This window comes from Eschrichtius robustus, chromosome X, assembly GCF_028021215.1.
Source record: "Eschrichtius robustus isolate mEscRob2 chromosome X, mEscRob2.pri, whole genome shotgun sequence".
NCBI lineage: Eukaryota > Metazoa > Chordata > Mammalia > Artiodactyla > Eschrichtiidae > Eschrichtius > Eschrichtius robustus.
Window position 1 is genome coordinate 8,199,231 of NC_090845.1, and position 18,716 is coordinate 8,217,946.

General features: G+C 45.4%; 2 protein-coding genes across 5 annotated transcripts in view; both read left to right on the plus strand.

Annotated features, from left to right (window-relative positions):
* Positions 1–11,679, plus strand: part of WWC3 (WWC family member 3) — a 129,046-nt gene extending 117,367 nt beyond the window's left edge. For all 4 annotated transcript variants that reach the window (XM_068534192.1, XM_068534194.1, XM_068534193.1 and 1 more), the window contains 5 exons: positions 2,872–3,036; positions 5,112–5,204; positions 7,008–7,235; positions 7,372–7,499; positions 8,957–11,679. In XM_068534192.1, the coding sequence (XP_068390293.1) occupies positions 2,872–3,036; positions 5,112–5,204; positions 7,008–7,235; positions 7,372–7,499; positions 8,957–9,023 (681 nt within the window). In that variant the 3' untranslated portion in view covers positions 9,024–11,679. The remainder of the gene's footprint in view (positions 1–2,871; positions 3,037–5,111; positions 5,205–7,007; positions 7,236–7,371; positions 7,500–8,956) is intronic.
* Positions 11,680–18,318: 6,639 nt separating this feature from the next.
* Positions 18,319–18,716, plus strand: part of CLCN4 (chloride voltage-gated channel 4) — an 82,158-nt gene continuing 81,760 nt past the window's right edge. Inside the window, exon 1 of the mRNA XM_068533242.1 lies at positions 18,319–18,466. The gene's annotated coding sequence lies outside the window, so the exon portion shown is untranslated. The remainder of the gene's footprint in view (positions 18,467–18,716) is intronic.

Sequence of the window (18,716 nt, forward strand, 5' to 3'; positions counted from 1 at the left end):
CACTCTTTGCAGGTGACATGATACTATACATAGAAAATCCTAAAGACGTGACCAAAAATCTACTAGACCTCATCAGTGAATTCGGTAAAGTGGCAACATTTAAAGTTAAGGGATATAAAATTAATATATGGAAATCGTCTGCAGTTCTATACAACTAACAATGAACTATCAGAAAGAGAAATTAAGAAAATAATTCAGTTTACAGCTGCATCAAAAAGAATAAAATACCCAGGAAGAAATCTAACCAAGGAGGTAAAAGACCTGTACTCAGAAAAGTGTTAAGTCATTGATGACTGAAATTGAAGACAACACAAACAAATGGAAAGATACACCATGCTCATGGATTGGAAGAATTCATGTTAAAATGACCATACTACCCAAGCCAATCCACAGATTGAATGCAATCCCTATCAAAATACCAACGGCATTTTTCACAGAACTAGAAAAAATAATCCAAAAACTGTATGGAAACACAAAAGACCCCGAATAGCCAAAACAACCTTGAGGAAGAAGAATAGAGCTGGCGGTATCATGCTCACTGATTTCAAACTGTACTACAAAGCTACAGTAATCAAAGCAGCATGCTACTGGCACACAAAAAAAGACACATGGGTCAGTGGAACAGAGTAGAGAGCCCAGAAATAAACCCACACTTATATAATCAACTAATCTATGATGAAGGACGCAAGAAAATACAGAGGAGAAAAGACAGCCTCTTCATGAAATGGTGTTGGGAAAACTGGACAGCTACATACAAAAGAATCAAACTGGACTACTTTCTCATTCCATTTTAAAATGTTTAAAGACTTAAATGTAAGATCTGAAACCATAAAACTCCTAGAAGAAAGCATAGGTAGGTATGCTCTTGGACATCAGTCTTAGCAATGTATTTTAGGATATCTCTCCTCAGGCAAGGGAAGCAAACAAACAAACAAAAAACAAATGAGACTTTATCAAATTAAAACGCTGTTGCACAGTGAAGGAAACTATCAACAAAACAGAAATGCAGCCTGCTGAATGGGAGAAGATAGTTGCAAATGTTATATCCGACGAGGGGTTAATACCAAAATATACAGAGAACTCGGACAACTCAACATCAAAAAAACAACCAACCTGATTAAAAACTAGGCAGAGGACTTGAGTAGACATTTTTCCAAAGAAGACATTCAGATGGCCAACAGACACATGAAAAGATGCTCAGTGTCACTAATCATTAGGGAAATGCACATCAGAACCACAATGAGGTATCACCTCATACTTGTCAGAATGGCTATCATCAAAAAGACAGCAAATAACAAACATTGGAGAGGATGTAGAGAAAAGGGAACCCTTGTGCACTGTTGGTGGGAATGTAAATTGGTGTCACCACTGTGGAAAACAGTAAGCAGGTTCTTCAAAAAGTTAAAAGTTGAACTGCCACACCATCTTGCAGTTCCACTTCTGGGTATTTTTCTGAAGAAAGCAAAAACGCTAGTTAGAAAAGATATATGCACCCCTGTACTTATTACAGCATTATTTACAATAGCCAAGATATGGAAACAACCTAAGTGTCCATTGTCAATAGATGAATGGGTAAAGAAGATGGGGTATATATGTGTGTATATATGTATACACACAGACACACATATATATACATACATATGTATATACATAATATGCAGTGAAATACTGGCCATAAAGAAGAAGGAAATCTTGCCATTTACAATAGCACAGATGGACCTAGAGGGTATTATGCTAAATAAGTCGGAGAAAGAGAAATACTGCATGATTTCGCTTATATGTAGAAATAAAAACAAAACAAAACAAATGAACAACCATAACAAAACAGAAACAGACTCATAGATACAGAGAACAAAACTGGTGGTTGCCAGGGGGTTGAGCGGGTGGGGATGAGGGAAATAAGTGATGGAGATTAAGAGGTACAAACTTCCAGTTATAAAATAAGTAAGTCACGGGGATGTAATGTACAGCATAGGGTATAAGGTCAATAATATTGTGTTAACTCTGTATGGTGACAGACGGTAACTAGACTTATCATGGTGATCATTTTGTAATGTATTAAAATATGGAATCAGTATGTTGAACACCTGAAGCTAATATAACATAGTAAGTCAGTTATGCTTCAATAAAAATTAATGAATGAATGGCTCATACAGCATGTGGCCTCTTGTGACTGGCCTCTTTAACTCAGCCTAATGTTTTCAAGGTACATCAGATTGTAGTATCTACCAGCACTTCCCTCCTTCTCATCGCTTGCATGAGTATGCCACGTTTTGTTTATCTTCTCATCCGCCCGTGGATGTTTGGACTACTTCCACCTTTTGGCTGTTTGAATAAGGCTGCTATGAACATTTGTGTGCAAGTATTTGTTTGAACACCTGTTTTCAGGTCTTTTCGGTATACACCTAGGAGTGGAATTGCTGGGTCTGACTTCAGTTTTTACCAGGATGTCCCTGGTGCTGTGTTGAGAAGGGTTTGAAGGGAGGAGGGAGGCGTGGAATCCAGGAGACGGGTGAGAAGCCTCCTGCACTAATCAGGCACAAGACGATGGTGACCCAGATGGAGGGTTGGTGATAGGAGGTCAAAACATGCTTAATCTCGAACACAGAGCCAACAGGATTTAATCTTGGACCAGATATAGGGTGTATGAAAGAGAGTTGGGTCCAGAATGACACGAACACTTTTTTTGCTGGAACAAATGGGAAAGTAGAGCTCCTTGGCAGAGGGAATATCAGAAATTCCATTTTGGACGTGTTACGTGTGAAATGCCACTTAGACCTCCAGTGGAAATGGCAGGGTTGTTTGGTGACTACGCTAATTTAATGCTTGTGTTGTAGAAAGAGTCGTGGTAAACAATAAATTACTATCTAGGTTGATAAGGAGACCAACACAGAAGATCTCTTCCCGGAAGAGGTGGCGAGTCTGCCGAAGGAGAGGCCCGGCCGCAGGGCCCGCGGCTCGCCCTTCACGCGGAGCAGCGCCATTGTGCGTTCCCAGACTTTCTCGCCCGGAGCACGAAGCCAGTACGTCTGCAGAGTAAGTCGGGAGTCCTTTGCCACCTGCCTGGAAGGATTCTTCATCGGTCGCGGGCGGGGCTGGGCAGCAGAGGGTTGGAGCTCCCGGCTGGTCCTCACCTGCACGCAGGGTTGAGAACTCTGAGACGGGTGGAGGGGGAGACCCCACCTGCTGTGGTCCGTGGAGACGGGACAGCAGGTTGGAGGTTGGCCGGCCGTGGCCGTGTGACAGTGACGGCACGGACTAGCAGAGACGAGGCGCTGCTGAGGGTAAGTGCTCACGACGCAGCAGACTGGGGGCGCCGTTTGGCTCGAGGAGAGCTTTGACCCTCCCGCTCCTCTAACGGGGCTCCTTGGAGAAAGCATCTTCCCTTGAAGGGGCTGCCAAGGAGCCGCTGCATTAGGGCAAAGCCAGAGTTTGATCATATGAGAGAGGCAGACCCTCAGGCCTACGTGGGAGACACTGAGGGGTCCCCAGGCCCACCCTCAGGCTCAGAAATTGGCTAGGACTCACGGAACTCAGAAAAGCCGTCGTAGCCAGGATGATGGCGCGCCGCAGGGAAGGGGTGCAGACCGACGCGCAGAGGGAAGAGGCGACGGGGCAGCGCTCCGGAGAGACCGGGCGGAGCGTCCAGCCCTTCTCCCGCAGCGGATTTGTGCGGGAGCTCTCACCTCTCGGAGCAGTGGCAGCGTGCCCGGAGCACAGCCGACCAGGGGCGCTCACCCGAGGCTTGGTGCCCAGGGGTCTTGTGGGGGTCGTCACGAGGCGCAGCGGGTGGCCGGCGTGGCTGACCTTCGTCTTCAGCCCCTCCAGGGTCAAGCTGGTGGCCCAGGGCCCCCCTCACATTGTCAGCAGAGACTGTGTGGCCGGGCCAAGGTCCCCGGGTAAACAGAGACACTTAGAACTTTCTAGGGACTTAGAGGTCACTGCCCAGGAGCTGAGCAGGGAGCCCACCTTTCTTGGGGAGGGAAGCCTTTACTCACAGGAGGGAGCAACAGGGGCGGGGGCCCGGGTGGCCACGCCTGCGAGGCCTGCAGCTCCTCTCCCCACGCGGCGAGGTGCCCCGGTCGCGCTGCCCCGGGCAGCCCAGGGTCAGGCGGGGCACTCCCGCCCCATCAGGCTGCAGCCCTGTGGGGCCTGATGCTTCATCACGCGGCTGGAGGCGCCTGATCGAAGGCCACCCTTCCTTATCCTTGACTCCTGCCGAGCCCCTGCGGAGCAGCCCCCAGCCTGCTTGCTGAGAACAGGGTGGTGACGGAGGGAGCCCTTCACCTCCCCAGAGACAGGCCTCCAGCCCCTGCACTGGGCTTTGCGCCCTGCTCGAAGGCACGCACTGGCCGGCGATGCTTCTAGAGGCCTCTTTGTGTTTATATTATATGTTTGTGATGATGGGGAGGCATGTAAGTGCAGGGCTGCGACATTTCCTGATATCTGGGGTTCGTTGGCATGGAAAGTAAGGCCGTGAAGGCCAGGACTTTGCTTTCACGCAGATATACGTTGATCCTGAAATGAAAACCTGCCGCCAAATGAAATACGTAACGTCTCGGCTCCCGTGAAGTCGGCATTATTTATTTTTCTTTTTAAAGCCAGGCCTTTTCCCTTGATGGGCAGGGTGGGTGTTAGTGGTGTGGGCTTGTCCTCCTGCCAGGAACGAGGCTCTTTTCTGGAACGCCGGTCTTCCCAGCTCTTGCCAAAGCTAGAAACACAGCAAATGAGAATGACTGATGAAAAGTGAAAAGCGCTGAGGAGAGTGCGGGTTTTCATGAGCGTCACACCGTATCAAGTGGCAGTTGGCATTGATAGGGCTGAAATTGTGTTGCTCGATTAGCCTGGAAAACCTCAGCTGGTTCGGTTGATGGACCTGAAGGAGGGGTGGGGCTGGGGGTTGCTCTGCTCATTTGGTTTGTCTTTGTTTGGCTTGAAACTCTTGTGTAGGGTTTTCTTGTAAGCGAAACCCAACGTCTTGGTAAAAGCTCTAAACGTCATAACTGTTTGAGTACCTGCACGAGAAACAAAATAATCCAGTTCAGAGTACACAGAGAAGGAATGTTGAATCCTTGAGGAAGTGTTTCTGAACCTCAGTCTTTTTGGTGTAGCTTTATCGTAGTGACAGCGACAGTTCAACGCTGCCCCGGAAGTCCCCCTTTGTCCGAAACACTTTGGAAAGACGAACCCTTCGCTATAAGCAGGTATGTGCCACGTAGGCTAATATGCCGTCTGTATGTACGCTGGGAGTTATTTCTACAAACCTGAAGAGGTAATATTTTAGGTAAGATTAACTGAAAGGTGATATGTTTATTTCCTTGTTTACTTAGGTATAATTTTAAAAAGTGTATATAATGTCAATATGTTACCAATAATTGTTAATTTCCTAAGATAATGTCATAATCTAAGATAATACAGGATCTTTACCTTTTACAATATAATAAATTAATAAACAGCCATTCTGTATAAGAGATTCTTCTCTCTTTTTTGACAAGGGAGTATATACAGTTTAGAAAATTTGAGTCTTTCAACGTGGAGCGTTCTCCTACATAGGACTGTTCTACAGTTTTCCTTTACATACACCGAATTTTTTCTCCACATCACGCCACTTTACACAGTTTTGCTACTTTTAATTTGTAAGGTAGTGGTTCCCTGACTTTCCCCGGGCAAGAATTCTTTGAAACAAAAATAAATTCCCAGATCTCCTTGTGGTGGTTGTATTTAGAGTAGCCGCTGACAGAGAATGATAAGAAAACACATAACTCAGCAACAAAAGTATTTCTCAGCAGCCACGCTGTTGGCATTTTGGCCTAGGTCTGTCTTTGTTGGGGGCTGTCCTGTGCACTGTGGGCCGTTGAGCTGCAGCCCTGGCCTTGACCCACTAGTTGCCACTATCACCCCCTCCCCCAGTTGTGACGACCAAAACTGTCCCCTGAGGGCCCAAGTCACCCCTGGTTGGGAACCAGTGAGCTCTGCTATGAATTCAGCAGAGCTTTTAAATGAGTTCGTGTTTATTAAGTCACTTACATTTGCATTTAACTTCTGCATGTGTGCAGAACAGTGTTATGGGTGTGTAAAACGCATACAGTTATTCACTCCTCCCAACAACGCTGATAGGCTCGTGGATTTGTGCTTTTGTTGCACTAACCGCCTTCCCCAGCGTTGTTTGCCATGGGGTGGGAAGTACTGCTCTCAGCTCCGTGTACAAAATTCTATTCTCGTCTTAGAACCTTCTTGAAAACAGGAGACTTGCTTACTTCAGGCTTATGTGGGAGGAACGTTTTGTTGTTGTTGTTGTTGTTGTTTGGCCTCGCTGCGCGGCTGCCGTTGTAGTTCTCCGACCAGGGATGGAACTCACACCCCAGCATTGGAAGCGGGGAGGCCTAACCATTGGACTACCAGGGAATTCCCTGGGGAGGAGCGTTTTTGACAGCCTGTGTGTGTTTAACCAGACAGCCCTCAGCGTGGTTTATAACGTGCTTTTTTCCCGTTATACAGTAGATCATTAAGATTTTGCCACGTCGGTATATTTTTCATCTTTTTACAATAGCTGGCGTTTTCTGCTGGCCTTATAATGTATTTGATCACTTTTCTCTTGTTAGGTATTTAGGATTTTTTCTGTCATAAACCTTTTGCACATCATCAGCTGTGCCTTTCAGATGCAAGTCACATGAAATTTCAGAACCAAAGAAAACACACATTTTGTGGCTCTTGTTTATATTGTCAAGTAGCACTTGAGAAAGATGACGCCCTCCTGCCCCGTGTGAGAGGGTCTGTTTCTCTGCGCTTTAGCCAAAGCCTAGGTCGTCCTTACAGCGGACACTTAGCTGCTGTCACTGGCTCGTTACCGGAGTGGAGGTTTGAACCCGTGTCGCCCACGTCGTGCGTGTTGTGTTGGCGTCGGGCCACGCTGCGGGTGTCTCCCTCCAGTGGGGTCGGTCACTCGGGGAAGAAGCTGCAGGCAGGGCGCGGGCGGGGTGGGCGCGCTCACGGCCGCGGTCTCGCAGCCCTGCAGGTCCTCCCTGGCGGCGCTGGCGGCACGCACGTCCCTGGACCTGGAGCTGGACCTCCAGGCGTCGCGGACGCGGCAGCGGCAGCTGAACGAGGAGCTGTGCGCCCTGCGCGAGCTGCGCCAGCGCCTGGAGGACGCCCAGCTCCGCGGCCACGCCGAGCCCCCGGCCTGGCTGCTGCGCGACGAGCGCTTCCGGAGCCTGCTGCGGGAGGCCGAGAGGCAGGTGAGGCCCCGGCCCGCCAGCGGGGGGAGGGGGCGGGCGGGCGGGCCTTTCTCCCCTCCCGGTGCCCGGAGCTTCCATCGCTCTTCCTTAAAACTGGAAGCAAACCCGTCTGGTTCACCCCGCGTTGCTGTTCCAGACGAGACAGACCAAACTTGACTTCCATCAAGAACAGGCAGCTGAGAAGATGCTGAAGAAGGCCTCCAAAGGGGTGTGCCAGCTGCGCGGGCAGAACCTCAAAGAGCCCATCCAAGTGCAGGCGTTCAGGTGGGGAGAAGCCCAGGCCTCACTCTCCCGCTTGCTTTTTACTGTCATACCTTTGTCGTTATAAAGAGTAAAGTAAGTATTGAGACAGACCCACAAGGAAGTCGAGGACAAAGCAGGAATCTCCCCTGCTATTAGCATTGTGCACATTTTCTTCCGATCTTTTTTTCTAAACACTGTTTTTTTCATGCTGCTTGTAATCACAGTGTGGGTTCGAGTTTGCATTTAGCTCTTTTTAAATTAAAATACCCCATGTTGCCACATCATCTGTTATCTTTTTTGGCTGTAATGTCTCATCTAACAGATATAATTTACCTATTTTATACCCTGCTTCTTTCCAAATGTTTGCTCTTGTAAACAGCACAGTGATCTACATATAGATACATATGTGTATCACCTTTGCCTTTTTAGTTAACTTTTTTTTTTTAGTTTTTTTTTTTTTTTTTTAGTTAACTTTTGATTGAAGCATAATAGACATACAGGAAAGCGTGCATATCGTCCTATATATGAAATATTTCAGTGAATTGTCATAAACCCTACATGGCAAGAATCAAATGTTATCAGCACCCCCAGATTTTCCACACCAGAATAACCACCATCTTGAATTTGAATAGCGTAGATTAGCTTTCCCTGTTTTTATTTTTTATATGAGGAAAATCCCCCAGTTAATCTATTTTCTTTTGTGTCTGGCTTTTTAAAAAATTGAGGTGAAGTTCACGAAGCATAAGATTAACCATTTTAAAGTGAACAATTCCATGGCATTTAGTACAGTCACAATCTCTATTCAGTTCCAGAACATTTCCATCACCCCAAAAGGAAACCCTGTACCCCCGTTAAGCAGTCACTCCCCATGCCAACCTCTCGTCAGCTCCTGGCGGCCACCATTGTCCTTTCCACCTCTATGGGTTTGCCTGTTCTGGACCTTTCATATAAGAGAAGTCATACAGTATGTGGTCTTTTGTGTTTGGCTTCTTTCACTTAGGATAGTATTTTTAAGGTTCATCAATGTTGTAGCATGAATCAGTGCAGTGTTCCTTTTTAGGGCTAAATAATATGTGCCTGACCTCTAGTCTTAATTTTTTTATACCCTGAATTTTTACCTCCCCATCATAAAAGAGTATAAAACACTATAGCTGTCTTCCTTCAACTATGATTTAGAACTCCTTGTATAGATTTTCATTTATTCATAAAGAAATATTTGCTGAGCATCTGCGTATACCAGGCACTGTTCTAGGCACTGGAGACAAACCCTTGCCCTCATGGGGCTTTGTAACTTCTATTACAATTTAGAGAGGGGGCTGGGGCAAGAAACTTCAGAGAATCTGTATACAGATGTGCTCCTGGGGATTGAAATTCAATGTGTTCTCTGAGTAAGAAAAGCTGTCATTGATGGCAGGGCCTCTTGCCACCTTTCACTGCATTTCTGTCAGCCTCTAACCTGTAATTCTTTCCATTCGCAGGGAGAAGATAGCATTTTTTACAAGACCAAGGATTAACGTACCTCCTCTGCCCGCCGACGATGTTTGATGTAGTGCTTTGTACACATGAAGTATTTATCTGCCTGTTTTATTTTCATGAAGTTCTTAGACTAGCTAAATTTGTCTTTAAAATATTTGTGCAAAGCTATTAATATACACATTTTGTAAAAAATAAAAACAAAACACATATATCTATACATATATATTTTATAATAGTGACGGCAACAGGGCTTGGTTTTTCCTTGTTGTGAAATTGACATCTCTGAAGACAGGTTATTTTATAAGAGATCAATTATCATGTTAAGAGTGTACAGTTTTTACGCTGTTTTATTTGACTTAAAGGCTGGAAGACAGAAACGAAGTGGGTTCAGGCAAATTCACTGTATTGTAATTTATTTATAGTACTTTTTTTTTCCTTGAAGGAAAATACTGACTTTAAGATGTATTTTAAGACTGAAATTTTGTTCTTCAGTATTTGCCATGCGGTAGAATGGATCTTTGGGGCCGGTTTTGTGTCTGACGTCGGAAACGCAAACACTGTGTGCTGAACTCGTCACTCGCCCCGTCTCTCCTGTGTGCATTGATCATGTATATTGCACACTTTCGCACCCTTTGTGTGCTGTTAAGATGCCGCCTTAGGGGCTCAGTCCTAAGTCAGTGCGGGGTGCGCGTTGCGGAGCTCGGTCTCCCGCGCGGGCTGGGCACCCATAGCCCCTGGTTTCCGTGCACCTTTCCGTGCCCACCCCGGGTCTGAGGCCGGTCACGGAGCCCCCGGCAGCGGCAGCCGCACAGCCCACCCTCACCCGGCCACGGCAGCCCCGCCTGCCTTTCCGGCCTACCCCATCTGATCCTGACCGACAAGGAGGGCGGTGGTGGAGCTTCTGCTCTGCTGCTCTGCCCTGCAGGAAAGTGAAAAGAGAAGAAGGAAGGTGCGTTTTCACTGAGTCACTGGATCCGCTGATGGATAGAGCAGTCATGACATGGACACGATAACCTTTGAAGGCGCTTTTTTGAGGAAGCCAGCTTCCGTGGGAACTACAAGTACCCGGCGAGTCACTCACAGGAGAGCATGTGCTTTCGATCAGAGGCCCTCGCCCCATACTGGAGTCTTCCCAACATTTCTTAAGAAATCTTAGAACTAGCTCATGAGGAAAAAATTCTTTACGTAATAAAACTATACCATCCTTTTAAAATGCCAGGTGGTATAGTTCGCCTAATACGTATTTATTATATATGAAATGCACTCTCCTTCATGAGGCCTCGGAGAAGTAAACGAGGTGAGTCACACAAAATGTAAGAGAAAACGGAACCCTCCTCCTGGGTCTTTCTGCACCTCCCTTGAAAGTGCCCCTCCCCCCTTAATCAGCAGCATCTCTCTTCTCATTCGTCTGTAAGCACTCCCTTGTATAACCCACCTTCCTTTTCACATTTATTAAAAATGAATTTTGTAAAAGCATTTCATTGACATGTGACCTATCACGGACAGTGAAGTTGTCAGTGGTGGTAAGGCTGAAAACTCTGTGCTTTTTCACACTTGTCAGTTCTTGCTATGTATTTCTGCCTCTAGTCTCGGTTTTGTTTTTCTTTTTTCTTTTGCTAATTTTCCTGCATACATACCCACAACAGAGGTAGAGAGACAAAACACATGAGTGCTTGCCAGAAGTGCCCCCCAGGAGACAGCGTTGCTGCACGGGTCAGGTTGGTGGCAGGCCCTCTCTGTCCCCAGCTGTTGAAACTTCTGACTGACGGATTGCCTGCCGCTGGACTCTGGGGTGTGTGGAGAGCAAGTCATACGCCTCTGAGGTGCGTGGCTCCCCAGACGTGGGAGAGCCCCGGCCGCGTTGCCTGGCCTCTGTTCAGACACTGCCACTTGAAGCTCTAAGTGGGTGGAAGGGTTGAGGTAGCTTTCCTGCTAACCCCTACAAAGTAGCAACGCGGGGAAACCCACTGTGCCAATACAGAAAGCCCGCAAGGGTTTGCAAATGTCACTGCCCAGTAGATACAGGTTTCTGTTTGGAATGCTTCCCCACCCCAGAGTTAAAAAAAAAAAAAAAAGAAAAGAAATCCCTCCTTTGCCCCACCACCAGAAACAAATGCAGCCCCAGCTTTGGTGTCAGTTCCAGGAGTGCTGGGTCCTGCGCCGCCTCCCTCCTGTGTCTGCTTTCGCACCTGAATGGGACCATAGTCAGAAAGGAAGGAAAAGCCAGGCAGATGAAGGATGGGGAGGTGACAGGCTCCGTGCTGCTCGCAGGCTGTGCTGGAAGTGGCACATGGACAGCATCAGAGCCCAGCCCGGGAGGCAGGACACGATGCACCCTAATTGGCTTCTCTTTCGTGATTTGATTGTGCAGCTTCCGACTAGTTAAGACTCCCACCCCCTGGAAAATATCCCACATGTCCGAAAAGTGAAGTCCTATCGTCTTAAGGGGTATTTTCTTATGTTTAAGTTTGCCCATAATCGTGCCTTGGACAATCCAAAGTCTGCCACCAGGGTCCTTTAGAAACAGTGTGATGAGTAAAAGGGAATTCGGTCTTCACTTCATCTGGTCACGTAATTGTCACCACGGAAATAAGTAACCTTCTGTTGTGGGAATAAGTTATAATCAGTATTCATCTCTATTTTTGTCACTGTTCTAATTGTGTCATTTGTATTGTTTGAAAGTATTTCTTCTACAAAATTAAACTAACCTGCCTTAAGAACAGAATGGAAATGTGTGTGATTTTTTAAAAAAATGTAGTTAGAGACTTAAATATATTAAAATGTTTATTTTTTTCAACATAAAAATAGAGGTATGAAAATAGAATAGTACAATGAAGACACATGCAGCCCTCTCCCCTACCCCTTCACCATGGACCATTCTTGGCCCATCTTGTTTGGTCTACACTTCCGCCTGCCCCCCCTTCCCGTGTTCTGAAGCAAATCCCATACACCTTTCTGGCTGAGCTGGAAACATTTCAGTACATATGGCTAAGAGAGAAAGACACAGTATCCTTATCACATCATAACATTTAATAACTCCTCAATGGCATTCATCATCCATGGTTCACCTTTTCACTTGCCTCAAGGTCATTCTTTTTTTTTTTTTTAACTGAACAGAATCCAAATATCTGTTTATTGGGATTTTTTTTTAAGTCTGGTTTTTTTGGGGGAGGGGTAGCTTTCTTGAGATATAATTCACATACCATACAATTCACCCTTTTAAAGCATGTAATTCATCAGTTTTTAGTATATTCGGAGTTTAGTATGTTCGTAGCGCAAATGCTACAATCAATTGTAGAACTTCTTCCTCACCGTAAAAAGAAACCCTGTGCCCGTTAACCGTCACCCCCATTTCTCCCCCTCCCCCCTGCCCCTGGTAACCGCTAATCTTTCTGTCTCTGTGGATATGCCTGTTTTGGACGTTTCCTGGAAATAGAATCACATGCTATGTGTGTTGGCTTTGTTCGCTCAGCATCATGTCTTCTGGGCTCGTCCACATTGTAGCCTGTGTCAGGACTTCACTCCTTTTTATTGCTGAGTAATATTCCTTTGTGTAGATAGACCACATTGTGTTTATTTGTTCGGCAGTTGATGGCCATTTGGGTTGTTTCCACTTTTTGGCTAATAGGGATAATGTTGCTGTGTACATTTGTGTACAAGCTTTTGTGTGGACATAGGTCTTTATTTCTCTTGGGTCTATACATAAAAGTAGAATTTCTAGATCATATGGTAATTCTATGTTTAACCATTTGAAGAACTGCCAGACTATTTTCCAAAGCAGCTGCCCATTTTATATTCCTACCAGCAGCGTACAAGGGCTTCAGTTTCTCCACTTCCTGGCCAACACTTGTCATTTTGATCATAGCCATCTTCATAGGTGCACAGTGGCATCTCAGTGCAGTTGTGTCTTTTTAATTCACAGGATCCATCCCCCCTACCACACACACACCTTTGTAATTTGTTGAAGAAACAAGATTGTGTGTTTTCTGATCTCCCACAGCCTGGACTTGGCTCATTGTATCCCTGGGGGTAGTTTAACATGTTCCTCTGAACTTTATTTCCTAAAAATAAATGCTGAAAAAAAGCTGTTGTTGAACCTAAAAGCTTGATCAGATTCCAGTTCGTTTTTTTCCTTTCTTTTTTGGGGGCTGGGACGGGTGGCAAGACATAACTTCACCAGGTGACTTATAATAATGTTTCTTTTTATAAGGTTTGCAACTATTGATAATCAATACATAGATCCATTAATTCACTAAGGGTTGCAAAATGATGATATTCTCTCAATTTTTAAAACATTATTTTTTACTTTGAAATGCCTTTATAAAGAGAAACTTACTAGTCTATTTGGTTATCCAGTGGTACAGTTTGTATGGGAAAAGCAAGATAAATGCTTGATTTTTTTCTTTATTGACCAGTTTTGAAAATAATTGTTTCCCCAGCACTGTTACAGTGGTGACCAATTTGTTTTTGGTTTTTGGAATTTTTTTTTTTAGTATCGTTATTATTAACACAAATTTAAATATGTTTGGTGTGCTTTAATCCATTGGAGTTGTTATCCTTATTAATGCTCAAATTCCCTCCTCTGTAGCTGGGGCAACCTCTACTGGTTGACTGCTGGGTCCTTTTTATATGTCCCCAGGAGTCTGAGATGGCTTCCTTGCTACTGAAACGGAGCGGGACCCTACAGAGCCTTCCTGGGGACAGACACTTGCCCAGGCCCCGTGTCCCCTGCCCGCCTCTTGTGTGTAGAAAAGCTTTAGCATCCTGAACCTTCCCTGAGTTCCAAAAAGAAAAATTTAATAAGAGAAGAAAAAAAAAAACAGAAACAAAAAATATTCAAGTAAGACTAATAACAGTTTAGCCGTAAAACAAGGTCAAGGGCCTTTGGTTCTTCCTCAGGGGCTATAGATAATACCCTGGGCCATACCCTTCAGTTGTCTGCAGACACTAAAACCTCCACCAGGTGGAAGAAGTTAATTGCATGCTGGTCACATAGACCCCAAACCAGTTGGAACCAGAAGGTTGATGACTGAGATTCCTGAAACATCACCCTGTTACCTCACCATCAACCAATGAGGGAATTGTGCACGAGCTAGCTGATAACGCACCCTGTCACCCTCTCCCTCACACTGTCTTTAAAAACCCTTCCCTGAAAGCCACTGGGGAGTTCGGATCTTTTGAGCTCAGCCTCCCGTTCTTCCTTGGCCTTGCAACAAACGCTGCGCTTTCCTTCACCACAAGCCGGTGTCAGTAGATTGGTTTTGCTGCTCCATGGGCGAGGGGACCAACTTTGGTTCGGTAACACTACCCTGCTTGACCAGATGTTTGTGACCTGGAAATGGTCATTTCTCCAGGGAGACTTGGTTTCTTGGTGCCAGGAGTACTCGTTACTGCTGGGTTAGTCATTGTTTGTAGATTTATTGTCTGTCTCTGTTAAGTAGACAGACAATATTTTCTTGTCATGCATCTCAATTTTTGCTTTGAAACAAGTGATCAGACACTGCCACCTCATTTTGGAACAAGATTTGCAGGCCCTTGGTTACATCCAAAGGCAGAGGCTGCACGTCTTTTGGTGTTTGGAAACATCGTGCCTGGGACCTGTGGCAAGAGGCACGCAGCTTTCTGGAATCTGTGCTTTTCTGTTCTTCCCACCCACAGACACTCTGGCCAGATTGCTTTTTCTACTCTGCAGTTACAGGCAGAATCCCCTGGGTAATAAACACAAATTGTTTTATTGCAATGGAATTAGTTTAAAAGAAATGCTTCACAGCACTGCCCAATAGAACTATCTGCAATGATGGAATTGTTTTGTATCTGCACTAAAATATAGTAGCCACTAGCCACATGTGGCGATCAGGCACTTGACATGTGGCTAGTGTGACTAAGGAACTGAATTTTATTTATTTAAAAAAATTTTTTTAATTTTTAAAAAATATTTATTTATTTATTTAGGCTGTGCCAGGTCTTAGCTGCGGCGTGCATGTGGGACCCAGCTCCCCGACCAGGGATTTAACCTGGGCTCCCTGCATTGGGAGTGCGGAGTCTTACCCTCTGGACCATCAGGGAAGTCCCTGAATTTTAAATTTTATTAATTTAAATTAACTTAAACTTGAATAGCAGCTTGTGGCTAGAGGCTAGCATATTGAAGCAGTGCAATTTTACCCTGTATTACTGTGTAAGGGGAATAATTATGTCCAACTGGCCAGGGGTTACATGCCCTGCTTGTCCCCGTGGGTGGGTTTATGTGAGTTGACAATGGCGTGCAAATGAACTGGGCCACGTGGGCTTTATATATAGATGTGTGTGTGTTTGATTGTGAGTCTTTATAACTTTTTCCACTCGGCTCAAAATATGCTAGGTATTTTGATAAGCATATATAGGGGTACACATTTTTCCTTGCGTCTCAGGCTCCAGTAAGGCTCTGCAAAGCACTGCTTATTCTTTCCAGAGCCCTCACTTAAGCCTCAAAATGCCCCCAGGTGGTGGAACCTTTTACTACCTCTGCTGCTCCCCACTTTCCAGAAGGGAAAATCGAGGCTTGCAGAAGCTTGACAAATAGCACAGACAATAATACTGTCATATGGCTGTTATGTAATACTTCAAGATGGTGTCTGAGAACATTTGAAGACAGTGTTGGTTCTGGTGTAACACTGTATCCCAGAGACAGTTTTTTTGTTTTGTTTTGTTCTGTTTACCATGTAGCGTGCTTCCATGTCTATGAAAACTTCCTTCCCTCTCCGTGTCCCAGTCACTGGGCTCCGCTCCCCAGAGATAACCACCCTTTGCGGCTTCCTGTGCATCAATTCTGAAATAGTCTATGAAGATACAGGCAATCATGCTTCCCACGTGCCAGCAGTACCACATCTAAGGGATTATAATGAAGCAGAGCTTCCAGCATGTTATACAATGGTGGACTCTTAAAAATGACTGGGAAGGGCCTTCCCTGGAGGTCCAGTGGTTAAGACTCCACGCTTCCACTGCAGGGGGCCTGGGTTTGATCCCTGGTCCGGGGGTTAAGATCCCTCATGCTGCGGGACTCGGCCAAAAAGAAAAAAGCCTGGGAAACGGAAGATTTGGGTGCCTCAAATTATACTTTATAAGCAGGCTTTCTCTGCTTCGGCACTAGTGATATTCTGGGCTGGAACATTCTCTGTTGCAAGGCTGCCCTGGGCACCGTAGGATGGCGAGCAGCATCCTGGACCTCCACCCACCAGATGCCAGGGGCACCCCCACCCCCCGCCCCGACTTGTGGCAGCCAAAACTGTCCCCAGACATTGTCCAATGTACCAGCAGCGGATAAGAGGGAAAAAATGTAAAAGATTCAAAGGGATTAACAAGTAGAAATCTGTGAAGAAAACAGAAGGTGCCAGTATGGAGAAATTAAAGCTCAAAGGTTATTACATAAGTGTTTGAAGAATCTTTTCAGGAAGGATCTTAACGGCTATCTTTCAATCTTCACACATAGCAGAATAAGAAGTGAATTTAAATGGAAGAGAAATTAAGGCTGGACCTACAGACGATGAAACGGTAACACCAGTTCTGAGCTGCCATCTTCCTTCCTAAAGATTTTTATAAGCAGAATAACCTAGGATGATTAGGAATTGTTCTCTCGGGGCTTTGCGGTTATGATTTGAGAATCTTCAAGGAACGAAGTCTGCGTTAAAAAGCAAAATATACATAATCCATGATTATGTCTCCTACAGTGCTTTAAAAAAAAAAGCAATATCTGTTTCTTGTTACAAAAGCAATGCATGTTAATCGTAGAAAAATTAGAAAATGCAGCTAAGCTAAAAAGAAGAAAATGAGAAATACCCTTAATCTCACTAATGAGTGAAATACTAAGGTCGATACTTTAGTGAATTTGCTTCCCAGTTGTTTTCTCTGTTCAAAGGCATTTGCGTAGATATAAATATATTAAACTGTAGGGGGGGAAACTCTTCCCTTCTTCCCTTCTAGGTTTTTTGACTGGTCTAATAATTAAATTGACATAAAATGGATTAACAGGAGAGAAACAAATTTAATTTCCTACGGTAGGGGAGCCCATAGAATTCTGAGACTCCAAGAAGTCACCAAAGCAGGCAGCTTTTATACCTTCTAGACAAGGAAACCATAAGTTTGTGAAGAATTGGAGAAACAAAGGGGTTTGGGCTTGGGCTAGCAAATTAGTGAAAGTAACAAGGTTTGTTTATACAGCCTTCCGGGTGGTGAATTCCCTGTCTCCGCAATAAGGATGCCTTTTATCCACCTGGTGGGGGGCAGGGTACCTTCACATGCTTTTGGGGGGACCAAGGAAGGTCAGAGTGTCTTTTTTTTGCCCAGGCTGTTTCTTAAGCAACTTTAATTCAAAATAATCAGTATGCCAAGTGGCATATTTTGGGGGTGGCATCTTCTGCTTCCCTTCAACATCTACATAACATTCGTCGGATCATTCAGCACATGCTTTGGAGCTTGCTTTTTTTCATTTAAGACACCGTGAATGTCTTTCCATGTCGAAAAGTATCTATTACCATATCCGTTTTAATTCTTGTGTTGTACCGATGTCTTATAAACTTAACCTATCCTCTGTTTTTGGCCACTTAACTTGCTTCTGGTGCTTTGAGGTCATAAATAATATTGCAGCAATTTTTCCTTTCACGATTCTTTCCGTTCCTTTCCTTTTTTCCTAATGAGGCTAGTTCCTGGAGCAAATGATAGCAATAGCTGTCGGGCCCACTGTATGTTTCAACCCGCGCATATTTGCAAGGTTTTTGGTAGGAATTGCTAAACAGCCCACCAGGAAGATTGTTCAATTTACATTCTTATGGGGGGGGGTAATCTTTTTTTTTTTTTAAGTCCTTGCCAAAAGGACAATTTCATGGGTGGAGGTGGAGGATGTCGGAAGTGATCTCATTCTGCTGAAAACTGTGCGCCCCAGTTTTAGGCTTTTCCTGAATTGCCTGTTTGCTGTAATATTCTTCACACTTGAACAATCACCTGGAGAAGAGAAGGTGAAACTAACCTACTGGCAAAAAAAATCGCCCCACGACGAGGAAGGTGCCTCTGGTTGAGTCATTTCCGCCAAGCCGGAACACAGAGCAAGTCACTTCGGACCTCGGAGGGCATTTTATAGACAGCCCCGCGTCCCAGCTCCCGTCGATTCTTGGAACTCCCACCACCGTAGTCCCAGCAGCCCAACCCCAGCGGGCAGCGCGTCCCGTGTCGGGGACGCTGGGTCCTCTGTGCACCCGAAGGAACCGACTGTACGAGGCTTGGAAGGGCCGGCCTCCAGAGCCGAGGTGACCCAGCCTGCCGGGCAGGGCTGAGTGGCTGGGCGGAGCACGTGACGCTCGCAGCCTGGCTCTTGGCTGGGGGGTAGTGGGGGCCCGCCCCGCGCGCCGAAGGCTGAAATCGACTTCTGCCTCTGGCAGGAAAATGAGCTTGTCAGTTTCTGTCTCTAGCGGACCCTCAACCCACTGGACCAGGGGATTTCGGTAGCATTTAAATTTTATATCTCAGGAATCTGAAAGCAAAAGGTAAGTTGCTTATCACTCAGAAAAACAAATAAGAGGAAGGACCTGGAATACCGTACGGCCACTTTGTTGATTTTTAAAATCAAGTTGAAAATAATCGATCGCTGGGCGAGACAAGGGCCATTATTTAGCCCCAAATTAGAGACTGACCTTCTGAACAGAAATTTGGTTAATCAGGAGGGGATGGTGGTAAAAGGGCCCGGGGTTAAATATAGAAGGACATGAAAGCTGCCGGAATAAATAGCAAGTAAGT